General features: G+C 39.5%; 1 protein-coding gene across 4 annotated transcripts in view; it reads left to right on the top strand.

Annotated features, from left to right (window-relative positions):
• Positions 1–25,000, top strand: part of il1rapl2 (interleukin 1 receptor accessory protein-like 2) — a 234,494-nt gene that overhangs the window by 191,165 nt on the left and 18,329 nt on the right. For all 4 annotated transcript variants that reach the window (XM_088989502.1, XM_088989503.1, XM_088989501.1 and 1 more), the window contains 3 exons: positions 747–821; positions 13,553–13,685; positions 20,651–20,796. In XM_088989502.1, the coding sequence (XP_088845628.1) occupies positions 747–821; positions 13,553–13,685; positions 20,651–20,796 (354 nt within the window). The remainder of the gene's footprint in view (positions 1–746; positions 822–13,552; positions 13,686–20,650; positions 20,797–25,000) is intronic.

The raw sequence follows: 25,000 nt of genomic DNA, 5'->3' as shown, positions 1-25,000 counted from the left end.
TTGACTAATTTCCGGCATTGCAAACCAAACTCTGACATTGGTGGTATGAGAACCACTGTTGCACAGGAGCACCAACCTAGATTGCCAGAACAGAGGCATTCACCTCAATGTCCACTTGATGTTCCAGGAGCCTGTCAACAATTTGTCTTGCACAGACACAAATCGGCATAGCGGAAAAATGAAAGAGCCATAATGGAGCCACAGGTTGCCGACCCTACCCTTGAACCAATCCTTCACGTTGTGCCTTGAATTTGAAAAATACATTTTTTTTTGTTTTCGTCTTGAGAGGAAAGTTGGGATATGATGTTTTTTTTTCGGTTGAAATCACACAAAATGAGTATTTTTTTAACCACCTCATTTCTTTTATTGCAAGCAAATTTTATTGATACTCATTTGGCCTTTGTGATATTTAAACAATTAAGTGACCAACAAACAATTTGCTTAAATGAAATATACACTTTTTCAAGCAGCCTCTCAGTATGTTTGTTTTCTCTTCCGTACTATTTTACCATTCAAATTAAATCATACTAACTTCCCACCGGAACAGGCATCCAAAGCATCATCAGTCATTCTAACTTCTTTACAGTTGTTGCTATGTCGGCCCTCCTCTGGGAAACGCCTTTTTCAATTAACTCAAATTGTTTTTCATTGCAAGTGGGGATTCACAGCGGAAAGTGTAAAAATTACGTTCAACGGAGGAAGTGAAATTGCTCATACAACTCTCATCTCCCTCTGCTTTCCTCTAGCTCTGCAGACCACCCAGCCACCAAAAGTCCTTTTTCCCCCAGAGGGACAAGACACAGGGATAGAGACCACACCTGGTAAGTAATAACTCCTTGATATGATGTACGGTATATTAAAGACTGCATACTGTGCACTTTTTTCCCCTTAAATTAAAGTCGTCTGCATCAAACTCCCGTCCATGATCTATTTTTATATTGATTTTGTAAGTATATATATATCAACAGTGCAATCAACAGCAGTAAACACAGTGTACATGCACACTGGAAACACACATTTACATACGCACTAACATAAACATATACATATTCAGTACACGCACACACATCTGTCATAAACTCTGCAACGTTACATCAGCAGTCGCAGTTACTTTGTTCATTTTGCTCATTTCTACCTGCTGTTTGACTCTGGATTCCTCCCATTTCAGTTTTCCCCTCATTTCTTACTCTCCCATCATCATGTTGCTGCCTCTTTCTGATGTCCATCACTCCACAATACCAATGGGTAATCAACACAATTTATTTCAGTGATTATCTCACTAATGTGACACAGAGGCAGATGAAATACATAATTAAAGATTGATTAAAGATATGAGTAGTACACTAAATTTGTAATGAAAAAAAGATACATGAATAATTAAGGTAACTTGAGTAGTTAGAGGGACATATTCCATTATAAAAACACTCTGGTGGGCCCATGCTGCATTTGTAAAACAATCTATTACCATCTTAAGAAAAATGAACATGGTTTGGAATTAATACTCGTCTTGTCATAAATTGCTCAGTTAACTTGCGGACTCATCTACACATTATGGTTATGTGCTTTTCTCATAGGTTAATTGATAAAACAGTTTATTTTCATGGACTGTATTTGGCATTTTTAATCTCTAACAACATAAAACTGTAAATATTTTTTTCCCGTAGCAGAACTATCCTTTTTAGTGTTTAACCGTGTATTGTGCACTGTTTACTCGCATTACTCAATTTCTACAATACAAAACAAAACATCTGAATCAATTTAGAGCTATCCCTACAGCTGCAGCTAGAACAAAGTGCTCTACAGTACATAAAATAACAAAATTATATCACACTACACATAACATGAGAAACAGACAGTAATTCAATCGTACCCACTATTCCTGCTGAGGCTTTGTTGTTTTGAGCAGTTCTAGATGAAAGAGAGGAGGATCAAAGTGTCCTCTCACAAGTGGATCAGAAAGATCATCCACAAAATATTCACATTTCTGCTGTCAGTTGGAAAGTACAGTAAACTTGAAGCTGGGGTACCTATTGATGTAAAAAAGAGATTGTTTCTCTTTTTCTGTCATATGTAACTCCACTTCAATTCTAAGCAATGATTTTGAGATACAAAACCACATTTGTGCTCGGCGCCGCCGTTCCTCCATCCTCATTATTGACTCCACCAGCCTCTGCACAACTTTACCAATGTAGACTGTCCAACAGCACCTAAATCTCGACTAAAACGTAACGGGCCTGTGAAACATGCTACCCATTACAGGAAGAAAAAAAACAACACAAGTGCTTCAGGGTTGTTGAGCGGCAATAATCAAATAGCACTACCACCCAGCTCCAACCATCAAAATTAAAACCAGCCCTTAACACGAGTGCTGCCGTGAAGTCGCACCGTTTAACAACAGCTTCAGCGATGAAGTCCATTGGGTAATTTTTTTGCTGAACTTTCAGGGTTACATTTCTATACTTGGTAAACATATTCAATAAATTTTCATACCATGTCGACTAAATTCAGATGATTGGCAACAATATTTTGTCTAGTACACACTGCATCTGGCAAGTTGGCCGGTTGCTCGCGGGCAAAGTTTATTCATTTATTTATTTTTACATGCGTGTGGGGGTGGGGGTGTTTGTGGGTGTATGTGTGTATGTGGTGTCAGAAAGGTTGAGAACAGATTATTCTCCCAGCTACACAATAAGCACTTTATTTTCCAGGGTCGCTTAAGCCTATTTCTCAAGTAATGTATCTTGCTACTCCCTTGGGACAAATTCCTCTCTATGTCATCGTTCCATGAAGTATATCGAACAGGAAAATAACACACACACACATATTTACGCACACACAAGTGTAAACGCTATCGTGAGGTTGACTGTGAAAAACGGGTGAAGATAAGGTGGTATATTTTCTACTCTCTCCCATACCCGCTCCCCCATCTGTCTCGGTTTTACCCCCATCGCATTTATCTCAGTGTGTCTGCTTCGATCGCACTTTATTTCCATCTGTCTGTACCCCATCTCCCGCCGTCTACCTTTCAGTTCAGTCCACCGCCTCATTTACATAGTTTAGAATGGTTATTCACGTGTTAGTATTCCCTTTGAAATGGCCAGATAGGTAAGTAGGAGTGTGCACCAGGCTGTTTCTCCAAGTTTGATTTTTATAGCCCACATTTATACCTCGGCATTGGTTGCAATTCTTCACCATCCGCGGATCGCAACCTCAGCCTTGCCTGAAAATAATGCAGTCATACAAAAGGTATACACTGACAAATAATGTGACTTTTCTGCAATTTATTTGGACATTGTGACCTCTTAATGTTTATTCAAGAAACAAAACTAATGATGAAACATGAGGATTCACAAATGATATATTCAATCAATGATAATAAAATTGGAAGGATAGAAGGAAATTACTGGACAAATAATCACACAAGAGCCACTATGGTCCCGTATAACAGCATGAATTTGAATGGGTTTTTTTTCTTTGTGATTTTCATACATGCCCTTTGATTGACTGTCATTTGCTTTGCATTAAAAATCAGTTAGAATTAGCTCCAGCTCCTTGTAACTTTTAACAGCATTGTTGCTATATGATAATATACACAGTTTGAGGAAGACCTGTCACAAGCAAAATGAAATTCTTATTTGTTTTTTCCACGATACTTGAAATACTTTAAATGTAAGTGGGTTTTATGCTATTTATGGACATGCGAGGTGTTGAGATTTAAAGCTTTTAATCAGAAGAATTGTTTTGGTTCAAACTGCAATTTAAAGAAAACTGTAGTTAGAATACCATTCTAAATGTCAAGTGGAGACTTTAAAGAGTTTGATGGTTCTCTTTATTTGTAAGTAGGTTCGTTGTCAGATCTCCCAGGCAGGTGACGCGCAGAGCTTGATCGCGGCGTGGAGTCGAGCAAGTCGTGCCGTGATGTCCGTCCGACGCCCGGCGTAAGCCGGGCGTGAGTCCGAGATGAGTCTGATATGATTCTGCCCCGTGGTTCGCTCAATCTCTCTGTCCCGCGACAGCTCCTTTTATACAATTTTCAAGTGTGTGCTATGCGTCAGGGTGAGACGCACATCAAGGAGATCAAGGAATTGAAAGACATGAAAGGGTTGAAAGGCGCACTTCAAAATCATACACGCGTGTGACGCAACAACTTTCATAGTTTTTGTTCCCTCCTAAACTAAAAAAAACACAAATGTTAGAAGAGACTTAAAAAGATAAAATATCCCACAAAATTCAACATTTGTCTCGGTGAAGTGACAGAAGGCCGTTGACAAGAAGCAAAAGAGAAAAAAGGGATCATTAAATGTTGCTGTCAAAGAATGAGTCATGATTCATGGCTCTCATTGACAACAGTTATCAAATTAAATTGTAAGATATTTTCCAAATGATTATTTCTTTTTGTGCATTTCTCATAATCTATTTTTTCCCACAGAATTTCTAATTCTTGTTTACATGAAAGCCAAAACTAACGCCTTTAAGAGTATTTGCCGTTTGCTCCTGTGTGATGTTCATGTCGCCATCAGCGTCCAATTATTTTCATGCTGGCTATCCTCTCATTCACTCGATTTTACAAATGGTGACGTTCTCTGCGGGATCGCTTACTTTCCTGTAGAGTCGGACTCACATTTTTCTGAAGTAGTCATCTCCTCTGAAAATCCATCTAACAGGATGCATGTGCATGTGGATGTGTATTCATCGGTCTGAAAGGAATAATGAATTGAGTGTGAATGAGGCTGTGCAATGTTGGATATCTGCCATCCAGCAGCAACAACACCCAGAGCAACTGCACAGGCTTGACATATGTTGCAAGTATGCATGACAGTCCTTATTATATCATAAAACAGTACAGCTATGCACGGCTCTGCTGATGCTAGGGTCCCATTTGTTGGTCTACCCAGTTTAAAAAAAACAAGTCTTGCATGCACATTCCCATGAGCTGTATACTTATAGCTCAGTACATTGATGAAAAGGTTTCTTCAGCCGTCATCTGTACTTCTTTGAAGGTGTCGGACGTTTTGCTTCTTATTCAAGAAACTTCGTCAGCAAACTAAAGTCTTACTGGTAGTTTCGGCCCGACACATATCCCTACTGTCCAGACATGGTGGTGCCGGACTCTGCTATGATAGGTCCCTGCTCTCAGGTTGGGGGGAGCAGAGGACTTCTCCCTGCAGCTCCACTGATTGTTCCTATTGCCCTGACTAACGACTGGCATGATTGCCCCACTTCCACCGGTATCACCTCATCAGTATTACTATTCCTATGTTGCCCAAGCAGGCTATTGTATGAACAATCCAAATTGAACCTCACCCCACCATATCGGTGTAATGAAGGATTTAGTTGTTTTATGAAAATCGCTTCTAGATAGGCTGCCAAATTAATAACAAAGTAATGTAGTTTATTCAATACATTGTAAGAATGAAAATTGTAAAGAGCAGTACATCGGGGAGACTAAACAAATTCTTAAAAAATACTTTATCAACATTGCAGGGATAATACTAGTGGGCCTCAATTGGCAGTACATATGTACCTAAAAGCTAGCAACCACTCATTTGACGACAATGAAGTGAAAATCTTGGCGAAATAACATAGATGGTTTGAAAGGGGAGTAAAAGAAGCAATTTTCATAAAACAACTAAATCCTTCATTTGGATCATTCATACAATAGCCTGCTTAGGCAACATAGGATTAGTAATACTGATGAGGTGATACCGGTGCAAGTGGGGGAATCAGGCCAGTCGTTAGTCAGAACAATAGGAACAATCAGTGGAGCTGCAGGGAGTAGTCCTCTGCTCCCTCCAACCTGAGAGCAGGGACCTATCATAGCAGAGTCCGGCATCGCCACGTCTGGACAGTAGGGATACATATATAGGGCCTAAACTACCAGTAAGACTTTAGTTTGCTGACGAAGTTTCTTGGATAACAAGCGAAACATCCGACACCTTCAGAGAAGTACAGATGATGGCTGAAGAAACGTTTTCATGGATGGACCACTCCTGTACGACTGAGAGTTTACACAGACGTAAAGCTCAGAACATCGTTGGCATGAGTAGGTATGAATGCTACTGATGAAAGTTCATCAAACCCCACAGTTGCCTAGCTTTGACTTTTACATAAAGTTCGTGTTGTTGAGATGCCAAAATGCTGACTTTAATATTACACCTGCAAAAAAGTATCTTGAATGCAAATGTCCCCATTGTGGGACTATTATTATTAATAATTATAATAATAATACATTTTATTTCAAGCACCTTTCAACTATTGAACTATTAAAGGTTTTGTTATTCATATTCTTCAGCAATACTGAAGCAATATTGTAATAAAACCGCAATAGCAAATGCTGACAGCTAAACAACATCAAATTATTTTCAGTTGTAGTATTTCAAACAGCTACATGATCGTCAGAATAGCGTAGGAGGAGAGGGGCGCGGAACGGAGAATCCTATCTTTCTGGTTGTGACATTATTAAAAAGTTATAACTGACCGACCATCCCATGCAGCGCGTGCATGTATAGCATTTGAAGCTTAAGCCATGTGACCAGCAAATTGAAACTGTGTCGCACAAAGTCAATGCTTAGTTTCATGACAAACTTGGCTACGATATTGCCCTGAGCCCAAGGCAACCAAATTAATCTTATTTGACAGTTGGGCACAACAACAACAACTGACTGGGGCAAGAGGTCGCCGTCAACAGACTTTTGGTGTTTTGACATCACGCGCACTTGCAGCAAAAGAGACAAATTAGACACATGAACGAAAGTGTGCTGTTATCAAGCCCTCAAAAGAAAGAATGAAATGGACATGAGTTAAGCACCGTCTAAGAATAGGTCACCGAACACAGCTTTACATCAACAACCCAAAGAGGTCTTCTCACAGTTTCCTGTGAACCTCCATCTTCTGCATAGACTCCACTGAGTGTGTTTGTGCTTCCACAAGGTAAAAAACAAAACGTGCATCCCGTTAGAGGAAAGAAGAAGCGATGCTTTCATTAGCGAGATGATAGGCGGATTTTATTTTTGTTGGAAATTAAAAAAGAAAAACAATAGGAACAGGTCCTGTTAAAAACAAAACTTTTTGTCAAATCGTGGAAGCTCATGGCCTTTTGTTTGTTTTGATCGTGGTATGCAACACAGTTTTTCAAATGATTTGTACCAACGGAAAAAGACTTCAAAATTACAACGGTCCAAAAAACAGCTCTGCTTTATCTGCTCTTAAACTGTCGGTTTCGATTTTACAAAGCCCTTACGCCTGGTCATTTAATTAACCTTGTCAAGCATATCGCCACTAATCTCCTTTCTAATTTCATCTGTTAATTTAAGACGCTTTGTAATGAGGCCAGTTCCCTAGCCAATCAAATGTCCAGAATAGGTATATAAAATAAGGGAACTTTTTTAATTAGAGCTGCCGGGAAATTGCCAAATATGGGCATCAAATGAGAATGGATTGTCTTTCCAGGGAGACCTATCAAACATCACCTCAGGTTTTGAATATTTGTGCTCTAAAGATTAAAAAGGTTGAACGTGCGAGGAAACTGATCAAATCTATGATAGACGGTGTGATGAATAGTCAAATCTCATTTTTAGTTTTGTGGCGTCTTCATTTCCTCTCAGACAGAAATGCTTTAATATTTGCAGAAATGATTAGCTGTCACATATTTATTAAATCATATCACTCCAACAAAACTGTGCTGTCAAATATTATTGGGCATCTCAACAGCCTTTTCACAGCCAGATAAAGGCATATAAATATGATGAAGGATGCTTATAGTATCATTTATTTTATTTTATAAATAGATGTAGTTAATTCTCTATATATTCAATGTTGACATTTGTTTACTGCAACTCTCCAAGGGGTAATTTCATAGAAAAATACAAAACATGAGGTGCTTTAGATTCTAAAGCACCTTATGTTTTGTATTTTAGTTTAGAATATTCTAATCTTTTATTTATTGTTTTCAAAATTCAGGTATAATGTAATAATTGTCTACCTTTCAATCTTCTTACATACCGATTTTAACTTTATGATTTAACCACAATCAAAAAATAATAATTATGTAATTAGAGTAAGTATAGAAGTCATTTTATGTTTCAAATTGCTGTGAAATGTAAATTTATCCACTGTGAGACTAATAAAGGCAAATCCAATCCAATCCAATCCAATCCAAAATCAAAGTCAGCTTTATTGTCAAATATGCTAATATGCATGACATACTGCACATATGAAATTACTGTCCTCTCTGACCCAGCGTGCAAGGCACTTCTGATGACTTTAACAAACATATTAAACAATATTCTGCCATAATAATAATAATAATAATAATAATAATAATAATAATAATGTAAAATGTAAATTTCTCCACTGTGAGACTAATAAAGGCAAATCCAATCCAATCCAATAATAATAATAATAATAATAATAATAATAATTATAATACATTTAATTTCTAAGCGCCTTTCAAAACTCTCAAGGACACTTTACAGTCACGGGCTAAGAACTTTTTTTTTATGCGGGTGAGCAGTGGCAGCCATTCGCGCCAGCGTTCACTGTAACAGGATGGAACACAGCAGCAAAGTTATACCCAAATAGAAGTAGTTCAAATATGTATGCTGTACAATACACACCAACCAATCAACAAGCAGAAGAAACAGGATCACCACCCAACATTACGTATTACATCAAGGCGAAAACGGGACAATTACAATATACCTCATGCGGACCAAATGTGATTTGTTTTATAAAAACAGTGGAGTCACTCCTTAACATTAATTGAGAAACAAAAGACAAAAACATGTTCTAAAAGTATGAAAAGGATTACCACTAATAATTCTAGAAGCTGGAGTTGGCAAAATAATGAGATTTTAGAAAGGTGACACAGCCTTGTACACAGAAATGGATTTCATATTGAAGCATTTGAGGATAAGAGAATAAGAAAGGATTTAACATAAATCATTTGTTAGTGGCTCGATAGAAATGTATGACATGAGAAAGTGTTGTCACATGCTTTCGTGAAGCCCAAGACTGAAAAATCAGCTTTTACTTACACGCATGAACACACAGCCACTCACGTGCACTCTTCAAACCAATACATATATGAGCAAATGGACAGCAGTTGCATATTTGGACTGTAAAAGGCTGTGTGTGGTTTTCTTTAATTAAATATGAACCAACTGTTTTATTTATTAGTTTAATAACTTGTTTGAACTAAATGACACTGAATCAAATGAACAAATCTGTTTCCCTGCCCCCTCACCCAAAAAATGCAAGACAATGTTACTCATTAAGAAATCTCATCAGCTCAAAATAAAATAATAGACATTCTTGTAAAAACAGTTTTCAACCACTGTAGTGTTTGATCTCATTAGTTTGTGTTCGATGATATTATTCTGATTTTACTGTGATTTGTCTCACATCATTTGACATTTAACAAAACCAGTGGTCTCAAAAGACAAGACCTAACTGCTAATGACATTTTTTTGAATGAATGTAAAGTAAACTAGGGAACTGGCCTCTGATGTTATCTTAAAATTATCTTGGACAAATTCACGGCATTTGCAGCGTATTGTGGTTGTCACTAACACTCCTCCCTCACTGTCGAAAGGTTCCAGCTTTGAATCTTTTCCAGGATGATCCAGCGTGAAATTTTACATATGTACATATCAGATGAAAGAAATGAATGACTGCTTTTGGTTCCAACGACCTTTAGATCTGTTTCAAGGCATCATGCAAAATCAAATTGTTTTTTGACACTGACCAATAATGATGCGAGATTGCTTCTATGATCTTTGCTGAGCGAAAGAAATACAACTATTGACAACCGCGGCTAAATTCAATTTCTTGCCTGCACTCAGCCTACCATTCAGATTTTTGTATTAAAATCCTCGACGGTATCTGGGAGAACTTAATGCAACACAGAAATTATTGGCCCTAGATTTGTATCTGATACAATTGCTTGCTGCAGGGCGCTGGTCCATCATGTCATTCAATTTCTTTTTATTTCATGTAATTTATGATTCAACCCTCTCCTCTTCACTCTGACCTACTTATCACTGGATGATCATTAAATAAGGGTTAGTAAAATGTCCCTTTTTTCCAAAGAAATTCAGATGTATCAAGGGGGCTATGAAGACGTGTGTGGGGCCGTGTATTATTTCAATTCGCCATCTTAATAAAAAATGGTCTTAGTAGAATTCATGCTTAGTTTCTGTGTGTGTGTGTGTGTGTGTGTGTGTGCGTGTGCGTGTGCGTGTGCGTGTGTGTGTGTGTGTGTGTGTGTGTGTGTGTGTGTGTGTGTGTGTGTGTGTGTGTGTGTGTGTGTGTGTGTGTGTGTGTGTGTGTGTGTGTGTGTGTGTGTGTGTGTGTGTTTTAAGAAGAAATATAAATTCATCATTTTACCTCATGGCACACACAAGGCACGAGGAAAGCAGATAAGGCAGTGAATCATTTTGTGAAGGGCAGGCTTCATGGCAGGCTTCAGGAAGCTCTAATTTTGATAGCGTCTGTCCTTTTTGAGTGTGGGTGAGTTGGAGCTTCATCCAGCTGATTTTGAGAAAAAGGTGGAGTCCATCCTTGACCGGTCGCTAGTGAATCGCAGGGCACATTTATAAAAATGATTTCAATCAATTATAATCTTCCCTTAAACTGGGTTGTTACAGTCAAAGTTTTCAAACGATCCTGATAATTTCCATGGGATTACATTCTTTCACATCCATTTTCAATACTATTTATCCTGTTGTTGAGGGTCGCAGAGAGCTGAAGCCTTCCAAAAATCAGAGTACACCGTGGATTGGTCACCATGCAGTCAATTACAGTGACATTTAAACAGCTTCTTCCCCCAAGCCATTAACTCTTTAAACAGTAACCCAAATAGGCCTGTATAGTGCCTCTTTGCAATTTTTTAATGATGATACTAGTGCAGCGTGTTCTACTTTTGTGTTCTACATACTTGGCAATAAAGATGATTCTGATTCTAATTCTGAACATACAGATACAGACAACCGTGCAAACTCACATTGTTTCTGAGAAGGAATGGTGTCCATGCTGCCCATGCGGGAGCCAGAAGACAAAATCCAAATAATTTTTCAATGGAAAAGAGCAAAAACTTTACCTTTCAGAGAAAAAAACAGATACCATGTGCATTTAGCAATATTTGAAAAGAAACTATTGCAACATGAATATACAGTTGCATGCAACACGACACACAGACATACAGTATGCCTCGAATATATGGAACAAATGAATGGCATTTGGTGAGGGTCGTTCACTGTATGCTATCTCACGTTCCTTCGCCGCTCAGTGAGATTATGGTTTTACATTGTTGCTTGCTAGCAAAAACATTATCTTAACATTGCGTGATACATTATTTGGCAGTTGTAAAGGCTCGGCAGAGAAGCCCCCCCTTGACAAGTTGCTGACTGTATTCATGGAGCAAATAGGAGACATGAAAACAGACTACAGCAAAATGCAAGAATTATAAAGATTTTTTAAATTTGATGTGTTTTTGTGTTTTAATATAAGATTAAAGTTTGGTGCAACAGAGTTTCAATTAAAACCATGATTTAATATGATGTTTAATTACAACCTCATTGGTGCAATCTCACCATAATATAGTTGTCATCAAAAATCAGCTTGCTGTTTGCCTCTTAGGATGTAATAATTGACTTTATTCAGTTTTAATCATTGCTTTATTGCGCATGGACTATATATCTACATGATAGGTTGGGTGCAGGCTACTGGGTTTCTTGAAACTTCTGAAATGAGATTTTGTCAGTTAAATTGTGTCTACTGTGTCAAATTTAGTGCACAAGTAAATGTAATCTGACAATGCAATGCTTGCAACGAGCATGACTTTGCAAACAGAAAGAAACAGATGGGAATGCCTGATCGCCAGCAGTTTTTTCAGCTTTTAAGATGTAATCAAATATAACACGCATCTGTAATAATGCTCATGTTGAGTTTCTTCTTTTTGTGCATGTGTCATAGAGGTTCCTTTAACGAGCACTGACAAGTCAGTGAGTTTTACCTAAAGCTACAGAGACTAAATTATGTTTCTACTTCAGTATTTTTTAGTTCGCTTTTTAAAAGTGTACTTGTACAGATATTTCCTAACAAGGATACCCAATCCAGTCTCACTCACGCACATGAATAATAAGAATAAGAGTAAGAATAAGAAACCCTTTTTTTTCATCCCACAATGGAGAAATTCCTACTTTACAGCAGCAAATGTATAAAGGAAGAAATTAGAAGAATAAAATTGCATCAGCTGTTGTGAAGGCAGCCACTCTCACGGCGGCATCTCAAAGTCATAATTACATAATAAAATGGTTGAAGAAATTAATACAACCTATAAGACACAGACAGTCAGACAATCTTGAAGCATTTACGCCGAGCGTGTTCAACACAGATAAATTCCTTTTCAAATGCATTAATGTTGTTTCTTGCCACAGTAACTATTGTTAATTGTATATAGTAATTATATTATTGTTAATTATATACTCCGTTTGAACCTATTTGATACGCTGTTTTGATTTTATTTTGCTTTTTTTTTAAATGACTATCTGTGTTCATATGAACACGCTCGGCATAAATGAGTTAATCGCTTTTCTGCATCCTCGTCTAATGAAGCAGTTGTCAAACTAAAAAAAAGCTTTTATTTGTGGACATTTATTTTAACTTTGACAGGACATGTCAAACACGGCGGGTGTGTATTTCCGCCGGTGTTCACAACGTAGCTTTTTAACTTGATACCATTTCACTCTATACACAATTGGATTGTTTTGGTCTGTCTATTTCATCGATGTGAAATAGTTTACTTACTTATTGTGAACTGTTTATGATTTGTTGAAGCAGTAATCATGCACAATCAAAAGTAAACAATGAGCTTTTTTGCCATTAAGACAAGAATAAGGTTGGTTCATTTAGGGTTCTGAAGAAAATACATGTATTTTCTGAAGAAAATTTGTGTAAATGCACGAGCAGCATTTCTACACCTGCCCAACACAATGTGATTTTAGATGTTAGGCTGAGGAATTGTATAATTGATGGTTGGTTAAATATGCTGCTCTGTCATTTATCATCCCATCTCTATAATTGTCCCAGTATAATTAACATGGATTTCCTTTTTTAAAGTGTTTTTTTAATGAATTCGCATTTTCTGTCTTTCAACTTGATTTAGACTACTCATTTTCTCCCCCAATTTGGATTTCCGGAAATTCCTTTGTTTTTCATATCTACTACGAAAGTGCATTTGATGCCCTTGGAGATGATGCATCCCAAAGTGTGCCTGGGTATCCTATTTTTTCACTTATTTCACAAATCTGATACTGATCGAAGTCACTCATACATGAGTCTTATGGCTGAAGCTAGTTCAATCATACTGATGACATCAGGAATGATATCGTCAACAATAAATAAAATTATAATTGTCTTTGTACCGACATACTTCTGTGTTTAGGGAATTGGCAAGAAATAAAAAATGTTTAAAAGGCTGTCTAAATTTCTGTGCACATTTGTGTTTCGGGGTTTTATTTCTATAGTGATAGCATTGTGCTCTGTGTTGCAGGAATGCCCCTCAGTCTGGACTGTAGGGCCTTTTTTGGCTACAGTGGGGAAAACAGGAGACCGATCATCTACTGGATGAAAGGAGAAAAGTTTGTTGAAGAGCTTGCCGGGCACATTAAAGAAAGTGATGTCAGGTAATTGCAAGCATTATTTCACATTGACAAGTCAGGCTGTACAGGCATTGGAACAAACAAGGCAATGTGAGAATCTATGGCAACATCTTAATCACATGTATGACAAATAGAAGATAGGTCAACAGTTTGACCCTTTGTGTTCGTGACTGCTCCAATGCAGCCTCACCACAACCGCAATGGAGTTCCTCAAATTAAAACTGCTCATTATCCATCCATTTGTTTTTCTACTTTCATTCCTTTTCATCACTTTGCTGCTGTGAAATGTAAATTTCTCCACTGTGAGACTAATAAAGGCATATCCAATCCAATCCAATCCATCCATCCATCCATCCATCCATCCATCCATCCATCCATCCATCCATCCATCCATCCATCCATCCATCCATCCATCCATCCATCCATCCATCCATCCATCCATCCATCTTCTGCCGCTTATCCGGGGTCGGGTCGTGGGGGCAGCCGCTTCAGTAGGGAATCCCAGACTTCCCTCTCCCCAGCCACTTCTTCTAGCTCGTCCTGGCGGATCCCAAGGCGTTCCCAGGCCATATGGGCGATATAGTCTCTCCAGCGTGTCCTGGATCGTCCCCGGGGTCTCCTGCCAGTGGGGCATGCTCGGAACACCTTACCAGGGAGGCGTCCTGGGGGAATCCTAATCAGATGCCCGAGCCACCTCATCTGGCTCCTCTTGATGTGGAGGAGAAGGGGCTCGACTTTGAGCCCCTCCCAGATGACCGATCTTCTCACCTTATCTCTAAGGGAGAGTCTGCTCATTATTGGATTGGATTGGATTTGCCTTTATTAGTCTCGCAGTGGAGAAATTTACATTTCGTGTGTGTGTATGTGTGTGTGTGTGTGTGTGTGTGTGTGTGTGTGTGTGTGTGTGTGTGTGTGTGTGTGTGTGTGTGTGTGTGTGTGTGTGTGTGTGTCTTTGTGTTGTCGTGTTATTTGTTATTTAGTTTTTTTTTGTTCTTTTGACTTCAAGACGGCGCCGCGAGAGTGGCTGCCTTTCCAGCAGCTCCTGTGTTTTGCTTTTCTACTTTCATTTCTTTCATAACTTTGCTGCTGTGAAATGTAAATGTCTCCACTGCGAGACTAATAAAGGCAAATCCAATCCAATCCAATCCAATCCAAAGTTATGAAAGAAATGAAAGTAAAAAAGGAAAACACAGGAGGATTATTATTCAAACAAATAACTGCTCATTATTAATCAAACAAATAACACAAAATGTAAATCATAGTTCATGATTTGTGAGTTACTAAGAACGATTTTCATATTTGAATGCATGCAGAAATCTAAAACATTTCAAAACAAAGGAATGTTTTTGTTTTTAAATCTGTGCCTTGCCTTTATTGTTGCTGTTTTAGCTGATAAGAGATAACCGCTGAACATTCCAGCCATTGTTTCCATCCATCTTCTTTTGCTTATCCAGTGGTAGGTTGTAGGGGCCCAGACTTCTCTCTGCCACAGACACGTAAATTAGGCCAACCAGCAGACAGTGTATATATCTAAATTCACAAGGCAGCGTCCTTTGAAGGGTGCATTTTCGGCTGCAAATTCAGACGTATTGTATGCAATGGTGGCTGTTTCAACAGGACAGCTCCTTTTATACAATTTACAAGCGTGTGCTATGCGTCAGGGTGATACGCACATCAAGGAGATCAAGAAATTGAAAGACATGAAAGTGTTGAAAGGCGCACTTCAAAATCATACACTCGTGTGACGCAACAATGTAACCACCCATGATCTCATCTTGAGTCTTCCTGGGTATAATAAAACTTTAATAATGAAAAGATTAAATACATATCATAATCAGAATCATATTTATTGGCCATGTAGTGTATGTAGTACATACAAGTAATTTGTGTCCGGGAGGACACGCTGTAGTAGTGTCATCATAAACAACGACATGACAAATACTTATGGAAGGTCATTCAATAATGTAAGTAACAGATGTGAGAAAATGTGCAAAGTATCAAGCAGAGCTGAAATGATCAGAATCGGAACCAGAAAGCCTTTAATAGTCTCACAATGCGTACATTTGCAATCTACAGCAGCAAAATTGAAAGGGTCGGGGGCTTGAAAGTTAAAACAAAGTATTCTATGCACAAAAAAATGTCAGGAGACCGAAATGTACAACTGCACAAGAAAACATAAAAAGCACTGTACATAGTGCAAAGTATAAAAAATATAGTATAAAAAGTGTATTTCATATATATAACTCTATTGACCCGACATGTGGTGGCTGTGCTATCTACAATGTGTGGTCAGTGGTAGAATAGAATACAATAACAGTTATACAGTTGGTGTAGAAAATCGTGGAACCATTTTAAAATGACCAGTAGCTCTATTTGTAGTACAAGTGTGCAATTATGCAGATGTCTTTGAGCGCTTCAAAGTGGCCGGTGCTGTGGAATACAGATCAGTGGCAGTGGTTCAAGTGAGTACAGAGCTGGAGCTACAATGACTATAACGCGATGCTGTTGAAATATAGATGGTAAATAAAATTCTAATGTGTCCTGCAATTGGCTAGCAACCGGTTCAGGTATGTCTACTGTCAGAAGACAGCTGAGATAGGTGCCAGTAGTGCCTGCAACGCTAGTGAGGATAAGCAGATCAGAAAATGGATGAATGAATGTTTCACATTAAGTAGATATCCTTCTTTAATGTTGGTAGATCATTTTGTGGCACAGCTTGTCTTGAGAGCCGCCTTTGCAATATCACATGCAAGTGTGACATTGTAAATCCACAAAATAATTCAAGTTTCTTGAGGACAGACTCTGGGCTGGTCATCGGGCATTTGCAAAGCACTTAATGAAACCTCGACAATTTTTCTGATAATTGTGAAACAGTTGCTTTTTGATGGAAGTAACTAGAATCCTTCTTGTACTTCTTTTCTACCCAACCCAAGTCTTATCAACACAGTTGTAGTAAAAATATGTATTTTAACACAATTAAACTACTTCTAATACACATTTTCCTATTCTTTATCAAGGTTAATCCCAGTCACTTGTCTCATACTTTTAAACCCCAGTTTTAGGTCTAGGGTTCTCATCTTTGGAAATGGACTCAACATTAAACCAACGATTGGCCTTCAAAAATTTTCTATCCCAGGGTAGTATTAAAGAAAATAGCAGAATGTCTATTTAAATGTGAAACGAATCATGCCCTGTGGTGTTTAATTAACCTTTACCTAATTAGTTCTCCATCTCTTGATCAAGTCCTCTGGCAACAAATGATCCAATCAACTACTGTTCTAAACCTTACGTATTACATTTGTATAGAGAGAAAGATTCCAGCCGTGATGTTTAGGTCCTTCCATCTTGCCGTCACACGAGTTGTTAGAGAGCAGTGTTGATGCAATGCAATAAAGCTTGACGACACACGTTACAGATCTTAATCGCGATTGACAAATATGAACAACATCCCCTTATCTTCTTCCTAGCAAGGTAAGAAAAAACTTCTGGGGGGGGGGGGGAGAAGAGAAACCTTGAGAAGGGGGCGCAGGTGTTGGAATCCCCCTTCCACGATGACCAGACTCCAATGGATTCAGAGTGGGCAACATTCCACACAATATTGTATGATACCAAGTTAGAATGATATTAAAGATCGTCTAACCAGATGAAACCGCTGCAGGGAGATTTCTTCGAAGAGGTGCACCCCCTCCTGTCAATATAATAAAAGACAACAAGTGAAAGTAGTTTAAATGGATTGATTTCCCCCAAATGCACTACAGGCCTCTGTTTATTCGGTTCCTTGCTGTCCAGCCACTTAGAATTTTGCAACTCAGCATTCTCATTGTTCACTCGTGTGCATCGAATTGCAATACATACATATGGACCTTTCATAAATTCACTTAGCCTTGCAAGGGCAAACGGAATGGCTTCTTTATCATGTTTATGTCCATCATCAGCCGGATGACCCATCTGTTGTCAACCACCAATGTTTGAAGGGGGCTTTTTGATTCATGATGATTGTTATTAATACATGCAGTTGTTTTTGAAACAGTGCATTTGCATTGACCTGCTGTGTTACTTTCGGGTAGCGGGAATGCTGGCGCAAATGGCTGCCGCTGCTCACCCGCACAAAAAAAAGTTCTTATCCAGTGACTGTAAAGTGTCCTTGAAAGTTTTGAAAGGCGCTGAGAAATTAAATGTATTATTATTATTATTATTATTATTATTATTATTATTATTATTATTATATACTGTAAAATTGAGCCAAAAAAAGAACACAGTGTCTGTCTAAACCACTTCCGCATCCAACTGCTACATATACAGTAAAGTCTCGTTATATCGATATCGGATATATCGATAGTCCCGGTTATATCGATACTATTTCTATGCACGCACGGAGAAAATTACATGCAGACAGGGTCGGATATATCGATAGTCCCGGTTATATCGATATTTTTTCGGACTCCCTTGAATATCGATATAACGAGACTTTACTGTATATTGCAAATGTACCGTTACACAGCAAATATGATAAGAAGCTATACTGTCACTTTTACAGGAAGCTATACTTCAGGTGCCAAAACCCAGCCCCTTGGATGTGATGACATTTAGAGAAATCCATCCATCCATTTTCCGTACCACTTATTCCTCATTAGGGTCGCGGTGGGTGCTGGAGCCAATCCCAGCTGTCTTCGGACACGAGGCGGGGGACACCCTGAATTCGTTGCCAGCCAATTGCAGGGCACACAAAAACAAACAACAGTCACTCTCACACTTACACCTAGGGACAATTTTGAGTCTTCAATCTGCCTGCCATGCATGTTTTTGGAATGTGGGAGGAAGCCGGAGGACCCGGAGAAACCCCACGCGGGCCCACGGACAACATGCAAACTCCACACAGGGAGGCCAGACCGGGATGCAAACCGGCGACCTCTGCACTGTGAAGCCGGTGTGCTAACCACTTGACTACCGAGCCACCCCATTTAGAGAAATCTTTTCTCTTAAAAGTAGTCTGTATTACTGATGGAGTGACACCACAAAGGCAAGAGTTTTGATTCACTTCAAATTTTAAAGATTTAAGCACCACACATCTGTTTGGGAGTCGAGGCTTTCATTAAATTCTTCAGATTGCCCATAGCCCACATCTTTTTTACATGGTCGTGATATTTCAAGTTGGTCTTCTGCAAAAGCAATTTTAAAAATTAATAATAATAATAATAATAATAATAATAATAATAATAATAATAATAATAATCGACAAACAGGTCGACTAGTGTGGCACATGAAACAAATTATTACAAATGAAATCTTGGACTTGACTTCCACTTTCATTTCGTTTTTACCACTGGAATATGTTAACATTGCGTTATCAGATCACAAACAGTTTTTAGGGGGCGGAGGGCAGCAGTGTTAATACTGTATTGTTACTCAACATATGCAGAACTGGTCGTGAAGAAAATTGTACGGACATTTGCATTTTGACGATTAGCCGGGCCAATTTTGACAGACAAATTGGCTCTTTGCCACAATAGCAAATATGGGAAGATTCATCACACCACTCCCAATTTCAACTTTTCTCTGGCCAGTTGGTAAATGTGGAGTGTGAACAATGTGTCACTCAGATTTTCACTGACAGCAATGAGCATCTCTAAATGATGTGATGGTACTGACCAAGAATATACATTGTAATTTTAGAGATTTCAACAGTGATATTGAAAAATCACTGTTATATTGTTGTTTTCACATACAAAAAAATTATGAAGAAGGCATTAAAATATATAATATGCATCACAGGATTTTGTCAATCTGGTGTTCGTGTAGCAATTCCAAAACAAATTTCAACTGCATAATTCCTTGGGGCGAGGAACTGGCCAGTGCTGTACCAACCGGTCTGTTGAAATTTCTGGTTTCTATAGTTAGAGTCATTATGAAATCTATGTCACGGTAGACGTGGGACTTTGGGTCTTCTCTTGGATCAAATGTGATTTTGTAGCAAGCAGCAGCCGCATGGCTACTGATTTCATTGGAAATGGCCTAGCCTGACCCCAAATCTGTCACATTTTGCAAGGTGGTGATGGCGGGTGTGGATCCCAAACAGCAGGTAGGAGGGAGCAGGAGGTTGTGTTTGACAAATTGTATTAAAATAAAGTCAGCAGGAACAAAATGTAAAACATCAAAATCATCTGAACAGAAAAAAGTATCAAAAGAAAACCAAGAGTAAAAGTCCGCCAAGGTTAAACAAACACATGCACAGCATACAATGCATACAAAGCATACAACAAACAATGACCCGACACCGGATGGTCGTGCCGGGAGTCCTTTTAAGTGTCACTGATTACGATAGAACGACCAGCACCTGCGAGGCTGCAGGCAGGGCTGACGTCGCTACCCGTTGCTCGCCAATCCGAATGCGGCAGTCCGCCACTGATCGGGACGACTAGCACCTGTGCAGTTGCAGGCGGGGCCGACAGGGCCAACCCGTTGGTCGCCAACCAGATCATGACAAAATCAGAATCCAAAACACAGGTCAACCCCTGAGCCAGTTCAATCTGCCTCCTGCCAACTTCCTCCTTGCAGGCTTATGCGGTATCTGACCTCAACATAAGGACAGAAGCTTTTTGCACCTGCTTCACTGTTTTCTACACATGCCTTCTTGCTCCATCTGTCCTACTTTTTAATGCACTCTACTCCGCTGCACTCAACTCAACTCAATTTCTCTATGCATCATTTACTCCATTCTATGTTCTTATATCCTTTTTCCTCTTCTTTTGTTCCCCTTGTTGCCTGTTTGTCTTCTTTCCTTATGTGTCCTCCATTTTTGGAACATGAACCTACCCGTCTCTAAATTCCAGTCATTGTGAATATGCTCATTCCTTGTGTTCTTCATGTAAATTTCCACCACTCATATGTTTCATTAACACATGAATAAAAACACATTCCATGTGCTCTAGTCAATGTTCAATATATCATGGCTAACATGGAATGTTAAACTTCTGTGTCTGATTATCCAGGATTTTAAGGGAGCATTTGGGAGAAAAAGAAGTGCAGCTGTCCTTAACGTTTGATGCTATAGAGGAGACTGACCTGGCTAACTACACCTGCTATGTGGAGAACCACATTGGGCGGCGGCGTGGCAGTGCTATACTTCAGAAGAAAGGTACCAAAATACTGCCACTTGTCTTCCTTTTTCTCACAATAGTCTGGCCATTGTAAAACATAAGAATAATATGACTGGCAAAACTTGGCGTCAACAAGCAGAAGGGATGTTAATTTATTAGCCATAAATTATCTCACTGTGTCAACAGAAATGAGATTTCCATAAAGGTGCGTGACTGCATATTCCACATGGAAAATGTATGTGAGACTATTGTGTTATGCCTTGTGTCTGGCCAGTCTTAAACTGGCTCGTTTATACCAGGGGCTTCCTTCCATTTGAATGTGCCTAGAACATCTCACCAGAGAGGTGTCTAAGAGGCACCCTAACCAGATAGCATAGGCACCTACCTAATCTGTCTTCTCTCAATGTGGAAGCGCATCGGCTCGACGAGAATCCCAACTCCCCTAACCCAACTCCCACCCTACCCGCGGATGACCGAGCTTCTCACCCTATCTCCATGGGAGAGTCCAGACATCCCTGCTAAGGTCGCTTGTATCCGCAATCATGTTCTTTCAGTCAAGATCTACAGACTAAAGTGAGGTTTGGAACACAGATTGTAAATTTCGAGCCTCATCTCTTGGCTTTTTCCCCATGACAGACTGATAAAAAAAATCAGCATCAATGCAGATGCTGCACCAATCTACCTGTCAATCCCCATATCCATCTTCCCCTGACTCATGAACAAAACCTCAAGATAATTCAACTCTTCCACTTGGGCAAGGGTCTCATCTGTGACCTGTAGAGGGCATGGTAACCTTTTTCCAACTGAGCACCATTTGGAGGTGCTGCTTTTCATCCGAACCTCTTCATACTTCGTGCCCACAAAATTGCTCGAGGTACATGGTCAAATGAATCACATCTTGGGCTGACAGGTGATGTCCAAAATGTGCACCGCCAAGCAGATAGTGCCTGGAATGACTGAGGATTCTAAGATAAGAAAAAAATGATCTCATCATTGCCACTTTTGAGATTCAACTTAAAAATGCATGAGCGTTTCCTTTGTAAAACATTTACAACATGTCTTGTGGAGTCTGTGGCCACAAGCCAGAGACAGAGAGAAAAGTAGAGACAAAGAGATAGTGACACAGTGCAGGGGAGGGGGAATTCTCTCTTTCCTCGATTTCGTTGGACAACAGGTCTGAAAAAGGTGTGCATTTGGATATGAACATACTGGGACATACATTTGAGAATGACCACAAAAATAAACGTACAAATAGCTAGAGGAAACAGAATAAGATGCACAAGAAATGAAACAGAAAAATGAAAGGGAGATGGAGAGGGAGGCAGTGAACTGAAAACAGGCCCCAATGTCTTTTGCCTTGGGTGTCGAATCTATCTTAGTATACTTAACTCGCACACCAGAGACTCCAAGCTGCACACACTCACACACACACAGAGACATGTTCGCATACGCTCAGCAAGATCATACTGACACACTTTTATATCAGGGGGTCATCAAGGTAGTACATGATTGCATAACACAGGAATAAATAGGATGACGAGAAATGTGTTTCTACAAAAAAGAAATTACTTTTGTGGGTTTAGTGTGCACTGCTGTAAAACTGCTGTAAAGACTTGACAATAATATGGCAAGAGAAACTCATTCGTTCTCCAGATCTTTAGCTATCAAAGGTATCTCAAATAAAAATGGCAATACTCACCTCAATGCTCACCTCAGTCATCTTAGGTATTTGTTTTTCATTAAAATGACCGTGTTGATCTTGGGTATTTGTATTTATTGGGAAAATAATTTTTCTTCTTCCACACTGTGTATAAGCCGCGTAACACGCTGCTCTAGAAGTCAGTCACCAGGTAGATAATGGCAGACTGTAAATGGAGTCATGTCACGCATGGAGCTGTTTCAGCATGATACTCAGCTCAGATGCGCTTGGTGATGTTTGCAAGGTGCTGTAGCAACACAACAAACCTTATGAGACTCCTTCGGTAAAACCACAACACAGAATGTGAGGGAGGCATTTATCATGACGTGGGCTGAAGAGGAAAGCGGTGTCAAACTGTGTTAGGGCAAGACTGATATCTCTGGGGAGACCTAGGTAGTGATGCAGGCAGACCTTGTCCAGCTACAGATGGAAAAAAAGGTTTGCTTTGTGGAGCATATTACATCGGTATACCATTTGGTTTGAATGTTTCTTTTTGGTCACAATTTCAGATACGATTGTTAGCTTTATTCATACATCCATTTTCCAGACCCGTTCATCCTCATGAGGGTCATGGGGGGTGCCGGAGGCTATCCCAGCCGTTTTCGGGCACTAGGCGGTGGACACCCTGAATTGATTGCCAACTAATCGCAGGGTACAGAGAGACAAATAACGAGTCACTCTCACACATACACACACCGAGGGACAATTTAGAGTGTTCAATCATGTTTTGGGAATGTGGGAGGAAACCAGGAAAAATCTATATTTGACAAAATGGACTGCTTGTGGCGGGGTGTCCACGAGAATTAGGGCTGGTTGCTTGAATCAATAGTACGAAAAAGAAAATGTTCTAGCATGATGAAGCCATCTTGAGAGTAAACTGGATGAGTTGCTTCTGGCTTTTGGGCCTGAAGATGCCGATGTCAGGGTATTTTTGCATGCCTGGCGAGCAGCAAGAGTACAATGGCTTTCTCATGGTTGGAGCCAATGACACAAAAATTGAGTCTTGTGCCCTTTCTGCAAAGGTCATGGTGAAAATGTGAATTTTCTTTCGCAAGGGGAAGGATACTCAATGGATGCCTCTTTTGGACCAGCAAAAAAGGGGGACTACTATTCTTCCATACATTTTGAGGTTGTGAACTGTATAGTGCCTCCATTTTTCTCCATTTTTTGATGATACTAGTGCAGCCTGTTCTACCGGAGACAAATTCCTTGTGTGCTCTCCATACTTGGCAATGAAGATGATTCTGATTCTGGAATTGGTGACAAACAAAAGAAGATTGCATGGCAGACATGGAAAGTTTGTTGGTGTGGGTATGGTAGTACCAATGATTTCTTCCATAGTATGTTTCAGTCAGATTTAATGTTTTTTTTGTGGCTGCCCTATACCAAATTGTGGAGGAAAACGGGACTGTTTCAATGACTGCTGTGTCAAACTATCTTTGCAGGCCGCGCTTCCTTCGCAGCCACAGTATGTAAATCCTTTGCAGGGCCTTTTTCAAGCCAATGTTAATGTTGACCGTCCACTTGAAGTCGTGAGAGACTATGATTGCCAGGAAATTGAAGCTCTCAACGGTTGACAGAGGGCAGTTGGATCATGTGGTGAAGAATACTTAACAACTGGATCATGATCTACTAATGATGGGATTTGGGCAGATGAATAGGTAGAAACACCTCGCCATTATCATCAGTGTCCATATGGAAAATACCCAACATCGTGCAGGTTTTCAAAAAAGTCAATGGTGGAGGAACATGACAGCATGCTCGACTCCAATGCCAAGCGGGTAGACACACTGCAGAGATTCTGTCTGGACCTGCTGCCTTCTTTTCCTTAATCCTCCACAGTTCTTTTCTCACCTGGTTAGTAGACAGGAACAGATTGGTGTAGCAAATGTGGGGATTTAGGAGAGACTGAGGGTGCTGACCAGGACTGGTGCATTGTCTGTGTTGGGGTGCAGCGGTGCTTGTCTGATCAGACCCACTGAAATAAATGTTCAGATCATTGTTCACTGCTTCTAAACTGCAATGTCCAGTGATTTACAGCCAGAGATTGTCTTAGGGCTAGTCCTCTTCCCATTCTTGTCGAGCTGCTGACTTTTGATCATCACCAAAATATCCTCTCTGATTTTCTCCCTTTTTGAGTGAGTCTTCATGGCACGGAAACATGTTTTATGTTTTAAACAAGGTCAAGTTTTTCTGCCTACAATGTGGGCTGTTTTTTTTAGTTCAGTAGCCGTGCTAAATAGCAAGCTCTCTGTTTCCTTTCCTTCTGGTGTAACGCCTCGTGGCAAGGTCGTGTCAGAGCGTCTGAACGCAACACATCAGCTGAAACAAAGCACATGTTATGCTAAGTTAGGACACATTATCAAAGCTTGATTTTACACACTATGAAAGCTTGATTTCACACACTATGTCTGATGAGTGTGCTCGACCAGTCACCCAGTTGGTAATTGCCAAATGCATCTATGTTTTACGTGTTTTTCACACACATATACACGCACATGCGGAGACTTTGTAGATAATCACAAAGAGCTGCCTTTAGTCAA

The sequence above is a fragment of the Hippocampus bargibanti genome, linkage group LG02, assembly GCF_051943395.1.
Source record: "Hippocampus bargibanti isolate YZ-2025 linkage group LG02, ASM5194339v1, whole genome shotgun sequence".
In the NCBI taxonomy this organism is placed as follows: Eukaryota; Metazoa; Chordata; class Actinopteri; order Syngnathiformes; family Syngnathidae; genus Hippocampus; species Hippocampus bargibanti.
The sequence above is the reverse complement of the archived record's forward strand: the minus strand, read 5'-3'. Positions and strand labels throughout refer to the sequence as shown.